Below are 17700 nucleotides of genomic sequence, written 5' to 3'. Positions count from 1 at the left end.
AATGAACACTATAAACTTGGAAAAATATTTTAAATGTAACTCTTCATTCATTTTGCCAGCAGAGAAAGATTATTATTTTTTATAACTGTCTCATGATATTGCACTTGTAAAACTTAACAGCAGCTTCTGCTGTTAAACCTTTGGAGAGATACTCTAAGAAGTACTTCTCTGTGAGCTTTAAGCAATTTAGCAGTCTGGAGGCTGGCACCGTTTGACGTCCTAGATTGAGGTGATTGTGATGGACGATAGGAAAGGCACAGAGAGAGGGTCACTGATTATCTTCTCCAAGGTGGCAGTTTCCATTCACTTTTGTTACCTCTCGCTCTGCAGTACTGAAGATGTCCTGCTTCTGGTTTTGCCTGCCTCTCCACCTTCTCATGGTGGCTTGCTTGTGTCATTCCATAAAAGCACCCACCACCAGCTCCCAGCAGAGCTTCAAGACCGATCTCTTCAATTTCTACCACTCCCTAATACTCGCTGATGGGAAGGAAACTACAATTCACCTGCTGAAGGATATACCTAAAAGGTAAGAGCAAATCACCCACTCCTGATACTTCTCTATGACACTGGGAGCCACACGCTACTGGTACGAGCCAAGAGTGGCTACACACCTGCACAGCATCCACCGAATTTCCAGAGAAATTCCCTATTGTTGTCAAGCTCAGGGGCCATTGCATCACCCAGAATCTAGAGCAAAGCTTAGACTCATGCACATGTTTCAGGCAGGTTTCCATGGGGGCTGTCAGAGCAGCAGCAGAGCCAGTACAGGACAGGTAGGCTCCACCAGCAAGCGGTTGTGTCACACAAACAGCTTGGCTTCAGACCCGCAGACACACATCGATTGTCCTGCATTCACTGCAAAATACAAGGATTTTACCCAGCAAACTAACTGCATGTTCTCCAAGACTCAGTAGAATATCCATACAGATGCCATACCAGAAAGGCATCTACCCATGTCCTGCGTGCTGGAAGTGGGGGTATTTTTGGATGGTGCTAAAGAACAAAAGTGCTTTGCATGTGGAAATTCCAGATCATTCACTTCCCAAAAATACCTCCAAAGTTTGCTAGCTGATGTAGATGTCACAACTGGCGCTGCATCTTGGGTAGCAAAGGCTGATCTGTTTGTTTGGGAAGAGATGCACTTGGAGTGGTTTAATCCGACACCTCTTTGGACACATACAGATTTTGACATGCACCCAAGCAGAGCAATCATGGAGCAGAGACTGAGCCAGATGGTTCAGTCTTGACATGCATTGTGCAGAAACTGGAATGTGGCACACATTATAAAACAACATTATTGCACAAGATATTTGTGAAGAAATTTGCACAAGAGCAAAGGCAAATGGATACTGTGTGAATTTTGCCATGCTCTTGGGGCGTGACATTAAGATTGTAATTAGGAAGCAAAGACCCCTTGACTACAGTACAATCAGGTAAGGACCTTATTGAACTCCAGAGTCATCCAAACAGGAAACCAAGAGATGACAAGTTTTGGCTTAAAGTAGAAGACTTGTTTCCAGTGAAGCTTGACTCTAGCCATGTTCTGTGTCCAGTTCTGGGCTCCTCACCATAAGGGGGTGTCCAGAAAAGGGCAACCAGGCTGGGGAAGAGGCTGGAGGGCAAATCTTATAAGGAGCAGCTGAGGGAGCTGGGAATGTTTAGCCTGGACAAGAGGAGGCTGAGGGGAGACCTTATCGCCACCTACAATTACCTGAAAGGAGGATGTAGAGAGGTGGGAGATGGTCTCTTCAGCCAGGTGACAGGACAAGGGGCAATGGCACAAAGCTGCACCAGGGGAGGTTCAGATCAGACGTTAGGAAAAAAATTTCACTGAAAGAGTTGTCAGGGATGTAGAACAGGCTGCCCAGGGAGGGGGTTGAGTCACCATCCCTGAATGTATTTAAAAGACGGCCAGATGAGGTGCTCAGGGATGTGGTTTAGTAGAGGACAGGAACGGTTGGACTCTAAGGTCTTTTCCAACCTTGTGATTCTGAGAGTAAGCCAGACCTCTAGGCTGACACAATCTACCTGTAATGACTAGGTTTGTCTCACCAATGAGCAAAACACCCCTCAAATTGCCTTCATTTATCTGCAGAGCAACCAACCCAAGTCCAAACATTTCTGTGACTGTATACAGTCTGTATGTACCAAATCAACAGAAACAAACAGAAGACCAAAGGAGCAAGACAGGAAGGTGGGGTTTACTGTAAAAAAGCAGAAATCATAACCTTACTGAGGAGGCTGACATTGCTTGGTACTGCTCACGCGCAGCAGCCTCTGTCGTGAAAGCAAGTAAGTTAGAATCAGCCTGGAGGAAACTGCCATTGATATCTGATAATCTTCAGGGTTGGCTAAAATTATTCCATTACATCTGCTTCCTACGGCACCCAGGATGGCAGAGACATATGAGAGAGTGCAAACACATATGAGAGAGTACACACTAAGAGATTTCACTAGACTCCAGTCAAGAAATTCTGAGAAAAAGCATACCAAATTCCTCAGAGTTAGCCAAGGGAAAGGCACATCCATCATTCACAATAACCAATACTGATGTGCAATATGCACCTGAAGTATATTAAAATTTTGGGGAAAAACATTGCATGAAGTGGATGAAACACCCAGTGAAATTTTGTGTATTACAAAAACCACCCCAAAACAAGCATGTATTCTTCTCACAGCTGAACAATTCAGACTTTCACTGCCCATGCTATTTATGCACCTCAAGGGAGAGCCATCATTTCTACCCACAGTGGAGGGGCCCACATCAGAACAGCTGCTTACAAGAAGGCTCAAGCAGACCCAAATTTCCTGACACTTTCCCCTCTGTTTTTAATCCACGTTTACAGGTACTACTTTGTCTTGGAGGAAAGCAGAGCCCTTGCCCCTTTCACAGTAACAGTGACGCCCTGTGATGTTCCCATCGAATGGAGCATACTCATGCATAAGGCTTCAGCAAGTTTCCTTGGGAAAGCTGCACGAGGTAAGACTCTGGGGCTGCCTGAGCAGAGATGAGGAAAGCGTAAGTTACTCACAGGGAGTTGCGTTACAGAAAATTCCACACCCCCCCCCCCCAACTTCAACACCTTATGCTACCCTCTCCCGGAAACTGCCATGGGCAGAAGAGTACCTCCTTGTCTCCAGGGGTGAAACATGGAAGTCCATGGGATTTTGCCATCAACTGAAGTAAATTAAGGATTAATTTAAGGATGAAGGATTTTAACACCTTCCTTATGAGGAGAGGCTGAGGGAGATGGGCCTCTTCAGCCTAGAGAAGAGGAGACTGAGGGGTGACCTCATTAATGCTTATAAATACATAAATGGCAGGAGTCAGGACGACGGAGCCAGGCTCTTCTCAGTGATGGCAGTGATAGGACAAGGGGCAACAGGTGCAAGATGGAGCAGAGGAAGTTCCATGTTAACATAAGGAGAAATATTTTCACTGTGAGGGTGATACAGCACTGGAACAGGCTGCGCAGAGAGGTTGTGCAGTCTCCTCTGGAGACATCCAAACCCGCTTGGACATGTTCCTGTGTGATTTAGTCTGGGTGATCCTGCTCTGGCAAGGGGGTTGGACTAGATGAGCTTTCTAGGTCCCTTCCAACTCCTAACGTTCCATGATTTGATTTGAAAAAGTAAAAGAATCATACAGTACTATCTGGGAACAACACTGGGTGTTCTGGGCTCCACAAAAACAGATCAGCCTCACAAGCTGTTTGCATTGGCCCTAACTCCCCTCTGCTGTCTTGGCTCTATTTCTGTGGCTTGAGTCACTTGAACCAGTCATTTTGCTCCCCACAGTGATGTGTAGAACATTTAGCTGTTTATTTTTCTAGGAATACCATCTACCACGACAGCGGGTATTATGCTGCCTTTAGCCCGAGAGGAAATTCCATTCTCTCATGACTTTTTAAATTCATTCTTCAAACTGAAATCTGAAAGCTTCTGTAAACTAGTTCTTACCTGTCAGACAAGTACACCTGATCAAGAAGTTCAAATAACATCCCTTTGAAGTTATAAACATTCCATCCTCACAGGAGACAGACACAAAACTAAACCAAGGAAAACTCCTTTTTATTGACAGTGTGAGTCTTCTTGAAGAAAAGCACCCAAAGAGACAGCCAGTAGAAGGAAATTATAGGGATGTTCAGGCACAGTACAAGTCAAGCTTTTGTGAGTTGTGGTTTTGTAATTGCAATCTTTTTGAAAGCATAATTCTACCACTTGCACTGCTAAAATAAAAGCTACTCAAATTTTCTTTTAATAAATTGCCAGTAACAGGAAGTATTTTTGGTTATAATTACTGTTTTCATAAGAAAAAAGGACGTACCCTGGCATATGAACAATGAAACCTATGCCATGTGCTTTATTTTATTTTGCCTTTTGCCTGCAGGTGATCCCGGCACACGAGAGGTCTCAAAAGCTCAAAAGGCTCCAACCATGGTGTCCACCATCTTTAACTATAAGGGAAATTCTGTAGAGACTTACATGGGTATGTCCTCTCACTCTGCCCTTTACATGCTAGAGTTCCTATCCACTGAGCGAGACACGCATATTACCGTGTATTTAACAACAGACACAACCTCTGGGCATCTCTACCCAGAGCTTCCAGTGGATCCACGCATAGATGTTATTGGCATCGGGCACACAACAGTGACTCTGACCTGGAAACACAGTCCCTCTGTTTTGCAACACAGAGAAAACATCCAGTACTGTCTTCTGGTGAATGAAAAGCACAACTATAAGAGCTTGTGTGCTGCAGAGACAGCAATCAGATCCTCAGGAGTGAAACTGCCACCTACGTTAGCTTTGTCTCTCTCTCCATACCTTCTTGAACCGCAGCAGGTGATGATCTTGTCCAACAGTGAATTGAGCATCATCAACAAAGCAAGCAGTGGGGAAGTCAGGCAGATATGCGTGGGTACCAAGAACACTTACACAGTGCCCAGCCTGAGTCCCAGCACTCAGTACTACTTTGATGTTTTCGTCGTCAATCTCCTCACAAACGCCAGTGCTGCTTACACTGGGACATTTGCCAGAACCCTGGAAGAACCTGAACCCAAGGTGACAGAGCTGAAAGACGGGAAAGTGATTCAGATTGTCCTGGATGGGAAAAACCAGAAATTCTACAGCCTGCAGTACCAGGCGAGGCACAAGAAAATACAGTTCACCTTTCAGTTGTGCCGCGGCCAGGTACGGGTTCACATAACAAAGAATGGCAAAACAGTGGCATCGGAAAACATCTCAGGGCTGAGGTACTTCTCACTGAAGGGGAGGCTGCTGGAGACATATTTGGTGCAGCTGAGGTCCACAGAGGAGTCTAACTCCTCGGTGAAAGTACAGGTGTCCTCCCATTTCCACAAGCCCTTATTCCCACTTCTTCCAGAGAGCTTAAAAATCAAATCCTTTAGTAAACTGAGGACCTGCAACTCTGTTACCATTGCCTGGCTAGGAACACAGGAGGAGAGCAAATACTGTGTGTACAAGAAAAGGCTCAAGGAAGATCAGCTCTGGGTGGAACTGCAGAGTGCAGACAGGTGCTCTGGACCAGAATCTCGGCACAAGTCAGAGAAAGTGCTGTGCAAGTATTTCTATGACATAAATCTCCAGCGAGCTGTCACGACAGAGACCATCAAAGGGCTGGATGCAGGGACACTTTACTTGTTTGATGTTTATCTCTTCGGGCCATCTGGCATCCCCATCAGATATCACAGCAAAGTTGTGAAAACCAGAAAAAAATGTTGAAGGTTTTTAAAGAAGAGCTTTTAAGTACATGAACACAGACTGTTACCAAAACTCTGCCACAGCCCATGCCATAGCCCCTGCAGTTCAAAATACACCGATATGCAAAAAATTTAAAGCCATGAGATTATATGGAAGAAAGATCTTAGCTGTATAGACCATTATGCTTACTTCTGCATCTTCTCTCCTGTTAAAGTTTTCTTATTTTCCCCTCTCCTGTCTCAGACATCAAAACCAGACCTGCAAAGCAAATCCATGCATATGGAAATATAATACCCACAACAGCACCTAAGATAAATAGATTGGTTACCAAGAATGCTTCTGAAATCCAATACAGAAGTGATGGGACACACCTCTCAAGGAGCCTATGTTGTTTTCAAGTCCCAGAGGGGTTTCCACTTTGCGTAACTCCATCGGCTAAGAAGGAGCTGAGACACCCCGCAAGTCAAGCTGCTCTTGAGAAGCTGAACTTCCCCACTGCTTAACATAAGGATGGAGACAAAAAGAAATTTTAAAAAAAGCAGTGGAACTGGCGTAAAACTCCACACCTTGGGTAAAGCAGCCTGAAATAAGTCTTCCCTTATTACCCGCATGTTCATTTGGCTTTCATTTCTATAGAGAAACGTGGTTAGAAAGTGACAAACTTCAGGCCAGGAACCAGCTCTGGATCCAGCTTTTCTCTGGAGTAAACAAACACTGCTGCTGCCCATTGAGGAAACCAGGAAGTAGGGAATCTTGCCATGGAAAGGAGGTTTTTATCTCTAGTCTGGTACCAAGCCCATGCCTATTGCCACGTGACTCTTGAGCATAATATCTCTAACGCAGCCTGTATCAATGAATGCATTGCTTTAGGAAAAATTAAATGTAGTTTTCCTATTAAATATCATGGGGGGGAAATATTTGTAGTAAAAATCCTGACAAATTTTTTGTTGTTGTCCTGTTTCCTTGATTACCTTCCCTAGATGACAAGAGGCACAGTTTTTAAGATACATGAAAAATTGTAGGTTTTCATAAAAATCTTCATGCTCAACTTCAACAATTGCCAGAAAATCTTTTGTACGAAGGCTCTTCACATAAAGAGACCCAAAATATTCACTGAGCCAGAGACTGCCAGAGATTGCCTGCTGTAATTTTTTTCCCCTCTACAATTACACTAAGCAAAGATAAATTATTAATTCCACGATTGTACATTTCAGAAGTTCACTTGCAATTCAGGCTCATCAAGGGTCTAGTTTACACTGGGTAATTACTTGGTAAAGGACTGAACCCTTTGTGCACCCTGCTCCAAAGGCCTGACAGCGCTGTGCGCCCTGGATGGTGCACACCATACATTAGTGGACTCGTTAGTCCCAGAATAAAGGGTCTGGCCTTCATATGGCATCAGCTGCAGTATGTGGGCTTTGGCTCAGCTTCACATTCCTGCAGGCGCTATTCCACATTGAGCGGTGCCACAGCAGGGCCCATGCGCTCTGTGACCTCCTCCCCACACTCTGAGGGCCTTTCGGCTAATTACAGGGCCTGGCATCTGCACTGCCTTCTTTCCAAGGCAAGCCGTCTCCATTTTGCTCCTGCCAAAAATAGTCTGAGCTCAGAGAGCAACAGAGGTCATCTCCACTTGGAAACTGCAATGCTTTTTTCTGCCTTCTTCCTCAACTGCAGGCATTTATATTCTGGATGAACTTCACTTAGATCCCCTCCAAGTGATTGTAATAGCAGCCGTAATTCTAGTAACAGAGAAAGAACAGGAAAATCTGTTTAATTGCAGATAAAATATATTCTTAACCCGCTACCCTCAGCCTCTCAGAGCACTAACCCCTGGTTTTGACCCCATACACAAATGCCACAAAAATGTTAGTTGGAAGGGGAAGAGACATTGGCACCTTGCCTGACAGCAGTGCCTCTACTGAAGAATGTCTCCTACAACAGAACCAGCTTCAGACTTCTGTCACCAATTACCTCTAATACAAACAGAGCAGGTAACCTGCCCTCCAGGTAGCAGCCTGCTTTGCTTGCATATGTAGCAAGCCATGGTCTGCAATACAGACCCCGGGAACAGCAGGGAATACTCCTCCCTGTTGATCCTTCCACTGTGATTTGGCCTCTGTGCACCAGGCTGAAAACCATCTTCCAACTGACTCACGTCCATACCCTACTTAAGGAAGCCTGGGGGTGCACAGGTTTTATAAGCTGGCTGTCAATTCACCTACTGCTGTCCTGGGAGTTGCTTCAGAGGTTTATCCACAACAAAACCAAAGGTGCTGTGTTACACCACTGGTGCTCTTCCTACCCCTACCAGCATCTCATGTGTGCAGCTCCTTACCTTCGACACTCAGAAGCCCTTCTCTTTCAAAGCTGTTTGGCATCTTCCCATCTTCTCGCCCTTCCTTCAACTGGTGCTCTACCCGCTGCAGGCTGCTCATAAACATTTCCCAAGTTACATTTACTGCTCTTGATGCTTTCTGCAGTCTTGCTGAATTTCTAGGGAAGCTCAGTACCTCAGTCCAGCCTGCCCTAAGCTGTCACCAGCTCTTCCCATCTCCTCCCCCTCCCTGCTGAATCTGAGTCACATAGGAAGTGCAGACAGAAATATTCACGGAGAACATTTCAAGAGCAACATTTTGGTTTTGTGGATCATTTAAACTAAGTCCTCAACAGTCTTATCAGGTAAAAGTATTTTTTCTAGAGTTCATTGGCAGGTCTCAGCTTTTCTGTGCTACTAGCTATTGTATCTCAAGTCCTGTCACAGCTGAGATCAAAGCCTGAGGTCGTGCATCTCTCCCCTGCTCCCATTGCTAAGAACTGCATTTACAGAACTGCTCCCATTGCTAAGCCACTCCTCCACATGGGAAGTAGGGCTGCAGGTACCAAAACCAGAGAGGGTGAGTAACTAAAGAAAACAGGTTTCATATCCATGTCCCTTTCTCTTGAGGGGACAGCCTCACAAATCACCACTTGCATTCTGGAAATGAGCTGCAGGTATCTGAAACCGTGAACTAATAAAGCACAGGCTTCTAACTTGGTCATTATGTATGCCTGTAAGTCACAAATCAGGAGCTCTTCAGCATCACTTGCCAATTATTTCATATAAGTGTATTGCTGGAAGTGTCAAAAAGTAACTTAAGACAGTAATAATTGCTTAAGTTCTACACTTTGAAAAATACTGCCACCTAAAACCTATGTAGGTTTCTCACACTGGGTTTAAGGACTAATGAAATTTATAAGTTAACATTTAACCAACAGAGACAGATCTATTTTGTCATTCCTTTCCCCCTCCATATTTAACAACCCTTTTACTCATTCCCTGTTGCTTTGAGTTCCCTAACAAACATAAATACCCTAGTAGCCTTTCAGGAATTGCTCCATGCCTACCCACAAACACCAGGGATGCCACAAAAGCATCAGGGCTGCAACCACAAAGCACCAGGGATGCTCTGAGCAACATTTTCTTTTCATCTTCACATTTTTTTCTGGCTAAGGCCTCCCTACTCAGGCAGCTTGCTTCCAGCTTAAGCAACATGTTGAAAATAGCCTTGTTATTTTGGCCCTAGGTGCTGGACTGAAATTCCGCTTGCAAATTGTTTTCAACAACACAGAACCGATGAGTTTGTTTGCATATATGCAAATCATCTCCATTTTGGGCTTTATTACTTTTTGGGTTTTGGTGAGTGGAGTTCATGGACCACGGACACTGCAGTTCAGCATCCTAGCCACACACAGCTTTGCACAGGGCTTGAAACTTAATTTTAAGCGTAGTATTAGCACTGACAGCAACTCCAAGCCAGTGACCCCAAAATGCCAAAGGCTTTTAGGTGCCTTTAAAGCAACTGAGGCTCTCTGGCATGTGGGAGAAAAACAGACAACTTGAGAGTTGAACTCTCATGCAGCAAAATAACAGACATAGGCAAAACAAACCAGCACACTGCATCTTTGAGGAGGAAGGGGCACAAAAGATGTGCAGCTGCTCATCAGCATTTACTTGCTCCACACAGGCTGAATTGAGAAATCAGCCACATAACAACGCACAGAGAGGTGGAGTGTGCTTCTTTTGCAAGGCAAAAGGTATTTCCACAGCAAGTCTGCCAAGGATTATTAGAAAACAGCACCAAAAAAGCAGCTACATTGCCTAGTATCACACAGAATCACAAGGTTGGAAAAGATCTTTGAGATCATCGAGTACAACCGTTCCTGTCCTATGCTAAACCATATTCCTAAGAACCTCATCTACCCTTTTTTTAAAACACATCCAGGGATGGTGACTCAGCCCCCTCCCTGGGCAGCCTTTCCATATCCCGACAACTCTTTCAGGGAAGAACTTTTTCCTGACATTTAATCTGACCCTGCCCTGGTGCAGCTTGAGGCCATTGCCCCCTGCCCTAGCTCCTGGCTGAAGAGACCATGGCCCACCTCTCTACAGCTTCCTTTCAGATAGTTGTAGGCAGCTGTGCCTAGTAGAGGCAAACAAATACGTTACACTCCTGCCTTGCGTCCTTCGGCAAAGAAACACGACGTAATAACTCACGGATGAGCCCGGGGGACACGGGGCTAAGCACTGCCAGGAGCTGGTTGAGCATCCCGGGCCGCACACGAAGGGCTCTGCTGCTGCCAGGCCTGCGAGCACGAGAGGGCACTGTCACGCCGCAGAAGATGCGCAAGGAGCTGCCTGGATAAAGCCGAGCGGGAGCAGTTTTACAGACACACAGTGGCACCAAGGACAGTCCCAGATTTGATGAGCTCCAAGCTAGGAGCTCTAGGCCAGACAATTATCCAGCAAACTGTGACACCACCACCACCACCACCACCCCCCCCCCACCAGGCACCCCCCTTACAACTTTTGTCCTGCAGCACCCATGGGTGGATCTCCATATCGTTTCTTCCCTGTCTCACTTCGCAGCAACCTACCTCCCACCAGAGCTGGATGCCCCACCAAAACTCTGGGACAGAGGGCACAGACCCCACTTCATTACAGGCTTGTTCTTCAGGGGTTTTGGTCACTGATCTCTGCCTCTGTGAGAGGCTGAGGATTTGTTTCCAGGGATTGAGAGCCATCCCTGAAGATTGCACCACCTGTCTTATACTGCTTTTCCTCTGAGGAAGGTGCTCTGCTGCTCCTCTACCTCAAACTTAGGAAAGCATTTTAACACCACTCAGCCCCCAGGGGACAGCAGAGCAGACAGAGGAAGCAAACGCCAAAGTCCTGTTTCTTTTTGCAGGTAGTGGTGTCAGTGATGCAGGAGGGGCTCTGAAAAGGTGACCTGGGAGCTCAGTTTGAAAGGGTTGCTTCAGACTTCTGCAGTAATTTGGTCTGCAAGCAGAACCCAGTAGGAAAGGAGACCTTCTGAGGGAAGGGTGAGAGAAGAAAAGTGTGAAGAATCTCAAGGCAGCAAGCGAAAAATTTAGTTTGTTAGAAATTTCTAAGGAAAGGACAGGCCCAGCCTGGATCCACAGTTTGCATCCAGCTTCCATTTTCTTCAGTTCCCTACTTCTCAATAAACCTTTTTGCATGGACAGAGATTTCTCCAGAACTACCTGTGTTTTCAGCAGGGCTCTGCAGGACCCCAATAAAGGCTGCCGGTGGGATACCTCAGTCCTGGCAGCACCCTGCAGCATTTTGCAGGTACCAGCACCGCAGCAGTAACTGTGACAACAATTACTTACTCCTCCTCTTTCCAGCAGAAGGAAGACTGTGCTCAATTGAACTTCACCACTGATTCATTCCTGCCTCTGAAATTCAGTGCCAGTGTACAAAGCCACTAAGCCCCTAGTACTCTTGAAGCCCGTGACTCACATGATGGGAGAGCTCCTCATGCAACAAGACCACAACTCTAAAGAAATACTTGATCTCCAAGTCTCCTTTAGAGGCCTCTGAAAACAGCCACACACAGCATACAGTTAGGTGACCAAGATTTTACATCCATTAGATCAGCTATGTTAAAAAACCTCCACAAAACCAAGAGAGACTTGAAGCAAGCAGGCAAAGCTTAGCTCTTCCACTTTTCTTTTTCCTAGGGGAGACACAGGTCAAACCCAGCCTGGCAACACAGGCCTGCCTCTAGAGTTTCACAGGTACACCTCTGAGAAACAGCTGAGAAGCACAGCTAGCAACCTGACTGGTTTCCTGGTCCTCACTACTGAGGTAAGGAGGACTCAAGGCTGTTGAGAATGAGTGTCACCAGGTTGGAAAATTATTTCAATTCAACACTTCTGCATGCAAATAACCGACAACGTTATGATGTGCATTTGTAAGATGAAGAGGTGGGAATCTGTAACGCCTCTGCCCTTCCTTCACCTTCTCCCATTCCTGTAACACAAGTAGCTGCATGCATGGCTTAACAGTATCTCAATGTCATGACTTAGGGCCAGCTTAATGGCTTTTAAGCATTTGGAGTTGACAGTACCCACATCAGCTGCAGATTCATGAAGGGCCATGAAAGCAAAACCAGCTTGCTTACCATGACAATCAGGAGGCCTAAGGATGCTTACTGTACATGGTGGAAAACTTTAATTTCGAGGATTGTCATTTTTCATCTAGAAGAAACCAAACCAAAGAGGGAATCAATATCAAGCAGTATTGTCAGTGACCAGTGCCTTTGAGGACAATTGCCATCCACCCACAGAAGGATTGCTTTCTTTATCCACAACTTAAAAAACCCCAAACTTTATTACTCAGTTGACCTCCCAAAAAAATTTTCAACTATTTGTATTCAGGCAGTTAAAGTGGGCCAAAACGTCTGGCTTTGTAAGGTGGCACAATCCTCTGAAAGCCAGAGGTCCAGAAGGACATAGTTCCACTTTCTCAGCTCAGACTGAAAACTCACAGCCTGGCTAGACCATCAGAAGCACTCTGCACATATTACCTCCTACTGGGACAAAATAATTTAAAATCTGTCCGTTACCCAATGAAATCACAGCAGTTGCATCTGTAAACAGTTTGGCCCATCACAGCTTCCTCTCAATTCATGCCTATGCAAAGATAAAAATGCTACTTTTATAGCAACAACTTTATCCACGTTAGTCATGTAATGATGCTTGACTTTCCAGAACACCCATGAGAAGCCCTATCCCAGGAAACATTTAAGGCCGGGTTGGAGGAGGCTTTGAGCAACCTGATCTAGATGATTTTTGAGGTCCCTTCCAGTCCAAATCATTCTATGATTCCATGAATTGAAAGGTGATCCAGAACATGAAAAGACTCAGTCTGTAGTTCAGAATCAGGACATTAGAGCATAAATCAGCCACTCATGTTGGGTAGAGTCAGCTCTGACTGAAGCAACTGATAATTACATTATTTAATAGCCTTTTGAGTATCAGAAATTGGCAGCAAACCCAATATTTCAGCTATTTTGGATAAAAGCGTTCCTTGTCTCTAGGGTTTTACTGTTTATTTGCCTCAAGCCTATTAATTCCATCTTAACCAGGTATTCAGAAAATGTAATAGCAGAATTGATCAGTCAAAACATACTGAACATTCTTTTCCAGAGGATTGAGAAATAATTCAAGTAGTTCTTTTGCAACATCCTTTGGCTACACTGTCCCTCCTCCCACTAGCTTCTTACAAGGATGAGGAATTCCATCTATTATTTTCCTCGCTAGAGTCACTTTCTCTACAGACTTTAGCAAACTACTCACAGGCACTTTTACTTCATTTACAGCATGAAGCCACATCTTTTCCCCACCCACTCCCCAAAGCAATGTACATCTTCACAGCAAGTCATAATGGCATCCAATATTAAAACTGTAAGCATGCTCATGTCCCACTGCTAAAGCATATTTAAAGGTAATCAAATGGAATTAAATGATGGAAAGACCAAATCTTAAGTGCACGAGCAGAAGGAAACTAGAAAGAATTACCTACAGCCTTCACAGAGGAAGGAGCAGATACATGTCTCCTTAGGGTTACTTTGTGCAGGTAAAAAGACCGGCTTTCAGGTGCTAATTCATCTGCAAGAACCTGACCTCCCCTGAATGTCTCAGGCTTCACAGAGTTTCTGGATGCTTTGGTTTGCACCCTCTTTTTTGCTTTGTCCTGTCCCTCACCTGCTGCAGGGGGTCTTTTCACACATCCTCCAGCCTGCCATCTGCGCCATGGAGCATGTTCACTGTAGAGCTACCAGGTACCTAGATAGCACAACTGCCCTGAAACACTCAATGAATCACAGAATTGTAGGGGCTGGGAGGGACCTCGAGAGATCATCCGGTCCAACCCCCGAAGATGGTGCAAAATGAGTGGCATTGCTATTGCTAAGCATCCATATTCTGTTTTTCCTACACTCAGAAAGTCAGCTTTCTGCTTCCTGGAAATCATGCAGGACCAGCAAATTGCAACACTAATACCACCAACCAAACTCAGACAAAAACATAGGTTCCCTACCTGAATTTTCTATTCCCGATGGAATAATGGTGAACAGCAGATCGCATTTGATACTCAGCCTTCTACAAAATTACAGGTTATTTTCAGAATCTAGCTTTGATTTAAGTTCTGGTTGGTTTGGTTCAGGCTTGTACCCACAGCTTTTGGAAAACGGTTCAGTTAAAACAGTTAAAGGAAGCAGAATAGGGTTTACTGTACTTTTTCCTTTAACTGCAAAATTTTTAGACTGGAAGCAATTTGGGTCAGGAGCCTTTTTTATTATATGCATACTCAGGCCACAGCACTGCTCCTGATGGACCTAAGTGCACTAATAAATGTGGCGGGTACCCATTATTTACTCTCACTTTAAAGTAACCGCATAATTTTACCATTAGGTGGCACCAAAGAATATTTTAACATTAACGTGAAGGTCCACTGAAACTGAAATCTGGAACAGTCTTCAAACAGATGTAGCCACAAAAACAACAAGCGGTCATCTTTGCTATGCATATGGACACTTTAATTAATTGACTGTAACTGATAGCTTTACACAGTTCAGAATGCAAGTTATAACTGCATACATTTATTAGCAAGATTTTTTTTCTATTTTGCATCACAGGAGAAGTATTTAATGTGCAATTGCCGTTCAGTTTGACTGCAATGAATGGCTTTGTGGCATTTTATTTGTCTTACTGAAAGAAGGAATATATCTCTGCCCAGACAATTCCAAGTGTAGGCTATTAAAAAAGGCTCTTTCCAGTGTCCCTGTGCATATCTGGTACAATTCCAGCTAGGTCTTTGAATAATTTCCCAGCTAATGAGCTCTTTTCTATTTATGAAATTATACTCTTAAGAATAGCAAGGCAGGACATAAGCAGTAGCCATATGTTTCTTCTCGAATTCCAGCTAGACAAATGACCTGAAAATTGCTGTTGCAAGAACTTCTAAAACATATGGCTAAGTACAGGGAATTTGTTAACTTCTTGTGTCAGATCCAAGAGTTTCCAATTATCAACAAAAGATGGCATACCAACCCAATTACTCCTGATATATTCCAGTCAAGACAGATTCCAAGCAACCATAGCTGCGTGGGTGGATGTGGTTTGAAATAACAGGAATCACTGAAAATTTAGTGTAAATAAAAAAGTAGACCTTCTACATATCACATCCAGACAAATGTGTCCCAGTGTGCTGAATGTGCTTTCAACAGGAAGCAGGAATTTTTAGGCATTCTACCAAGGCTGATTTCAAGCCATCATAAACTATTAGAGATACATTTACTTTCCAGCATTACAGAAAACTCCTGCAACAGCTTATTTCATTTGTCAGAGGGGAAAAAAAAAGTTTCTTACATAAGATAACAAAAATGTACCAAATAATTTTCAATTATTGTTTTTAGAATTTTTAATTGCAGATTGCTTTTAATGGAAACCTCCTTGTACTGCTGGATAAACATGAGGTGACAATTAACAGTCAGAACACTGGTGCATTATGCACATTACTGATACATCTGACTAAGCAACTGAACCCAGTCCCATGTTCTTACTCACAAGAATATTTAGACCCAGACTCTGTAGACAATGTGTTTTCATACCATGCTTCACCCAAAGAATCTCTAGGCATTCTGCTTGACAGCAAGATGGAAAAACAATTATATGTTCATGACAATGAACCAGAATTCAGAGCACCACAAAGGAAAAAACCAGAGTAACACATTTGTAAACTAAACAATAATTCATGTTCATACTGTAAAAATCACATTGTGTTAAGAGCTATATAAGTTATCAAGGATTATTGCCACCTACGTCACTGTGTTGATCCACTAAGTATTTCTCAGGCTTAATTTGTTGTCATCATACACTCATCTTGCAAGCAAGATAAAGGTCTGCAAGCAAACTCATGTTGCGTTAACCTTTGGATTCCGCATAGTGAAAGCCACAGCTTTAGATGAATCTTACAACTACTTGCAGCCATTCTAAGGTTTAAGCCATGGGTTGTGGCAAATCATACCAAATAACAATTATCGACAGGCAAGCCAATTACTGAGGTGCTTGCCTTTTGATCAGCCACAGTCCTGCAGTCACTTCTACCATAGGTCGCCTTGGGTCAAGTTGTGCAATCTCCTCCAGAGCAGAATTCACTTGCTATGCTACAGACCTCTGGCTCTGCTCTGGTGGGAGCACAGCCTGACTAAAGGCTGCAGGAACATCCATCCCTTATGGGCCACTTGCTGAGGAAAAAGCCTGAATGAAATTGTGCCGTTGGTGAGGCAAGAGGAAAAAGCCCCATAAAACCTGAGAACCTCCTCACCTTCCTCCCGATTTCCAGTCAGACAAGTTGACCATGAGGGAGACTGGTCCATTCCAACCAAAGTAAACAAATTTCATGGAAAATGATCTCCAAATACTTAGAACAGACTAAACATTAAAATAACTGCATGTACAAGAGACATTTTTAAAACTCTACAAATGCAATCTTTTCCTACTGGTTCCATTCTTCATTTTCATAAAACTGGAAGTTGCTAATTTAACAACTCATTTATTGTATTGACTTTAAAAGCAGTACCCAAGTTATTAGTGTAAAAAAAAACAAGCAGATTTTTAAAAACACAACTCTGGTCTAATTAACATGTCTCAAGGAAGAAAAAGAGGTGTAAGAATTAACATTTTGTACCTGCCTAAAGAAATCTTTTCCTACACTAAGGAGATTCAAAAAGCTATAGATCATTCCAAAATTTGCTACCTCTGTGCTATCTGAGTATAGATGACTGATGCATTTCTCCCAAACACAAGATAAAAACTAAACTGTTGTTCCTTATCAGAGCAAATATCTGGCACTGTTCATAGGAATTTCCAATATTAACCCACCTGTAAACCAAAGAAAACATTTTCTCATAGCTCTGGAATCACAGTGCCATGGCAGCTCATTTGTAAGACACAGGAATGTTGCTTGTGAAACTTAATCTGCTATGAGCACATGGAGGTTTTTCAATGATTAGCTATTGTTTTATCAGCTCCATGATGCAAAAAGAGGAGCTTTCACTGGAATATTAACGGTAACTAACTGCCAATGCTGACAACACCAGAATAAATATTAGTAGTCAACAGGTTCTCTCAAGTGCCCACATACACCTTTATTTTCCCTAATGAAATGTGGAAGAAGTACTCAGAAGAGCATACCATGAATTTAAATACCTACTTCTAAGTCAGCAACAATCCACCTGCCAAAACACTATTTCCTGCTGCACAACATGTTCCATTTGTCAAACTTGGGCACTCAAACTTGCATATAGCAACAAATGCGTATTCTTATCTCCTCTTTTTCACGTTATTAATTTTGTGGGGGATTATGCTTTCTCCCTGAAGCACATAGTTTCACACAACAGCTTAAAGTATGTGACCCCATCCCAGCAGCACACTTAAGCAGACATAAGCATTCAATCATGTAAGCCTATTGATTTTGGTGTAACTATTTCATATGTACAAAGTCAGGCTTAAGCACCACACTGAATGATGGCCCTTCCTTATAATCTTACATATTGTCTAGAATTATCTAGCTATCTTAATGTCAAATCTATGTGCAATCAATCAGCTTTAACTATTTCAGAATAGCTG

General features: G+C 43.6%; 1 protein-coding gene across 1 annotated transcript; it reads left to right on the top strand.

Annotated features, from left to right (window-relative positions):
• Positions 1-338: 338 nt before the first annotated feature.
• On the top strand, positions 339-5742 carry LOC311192432 (protein NDNF-like; the record flags this gene model as incomplete). Its single annotated transcript, XM_084264902.1, has 3 exons — positions 339-526; positions 2847-2980; positions 4391-5742. 3 exons carry the CDS (start codon positions 339-341, stop codon positions 5740-5742), a joined length of 1674 nt encoding a protein of 557 aa, XP_084121028.1.
• Between the last annotated feature and the right edge of the window lie 11958 nt (positions 5743-17700).

The sequence above is a fragment of the Gallinula chloropus genome (genome assembly GCF_964237585.1).
Source record: "Gallinula chloropus genome assembly, chromosome: 5".
Taxonomy (NCBI): Eukaryota; Metazoa; Chordata; class Aves; order Gruiformes; family Rallidae; genus Gallinula; species Gallinula chloropus.
Note: the sequence above shows the minus strand (reverse complement) of the source record. Positions and strands in the feature narration are given on the sequence as shown.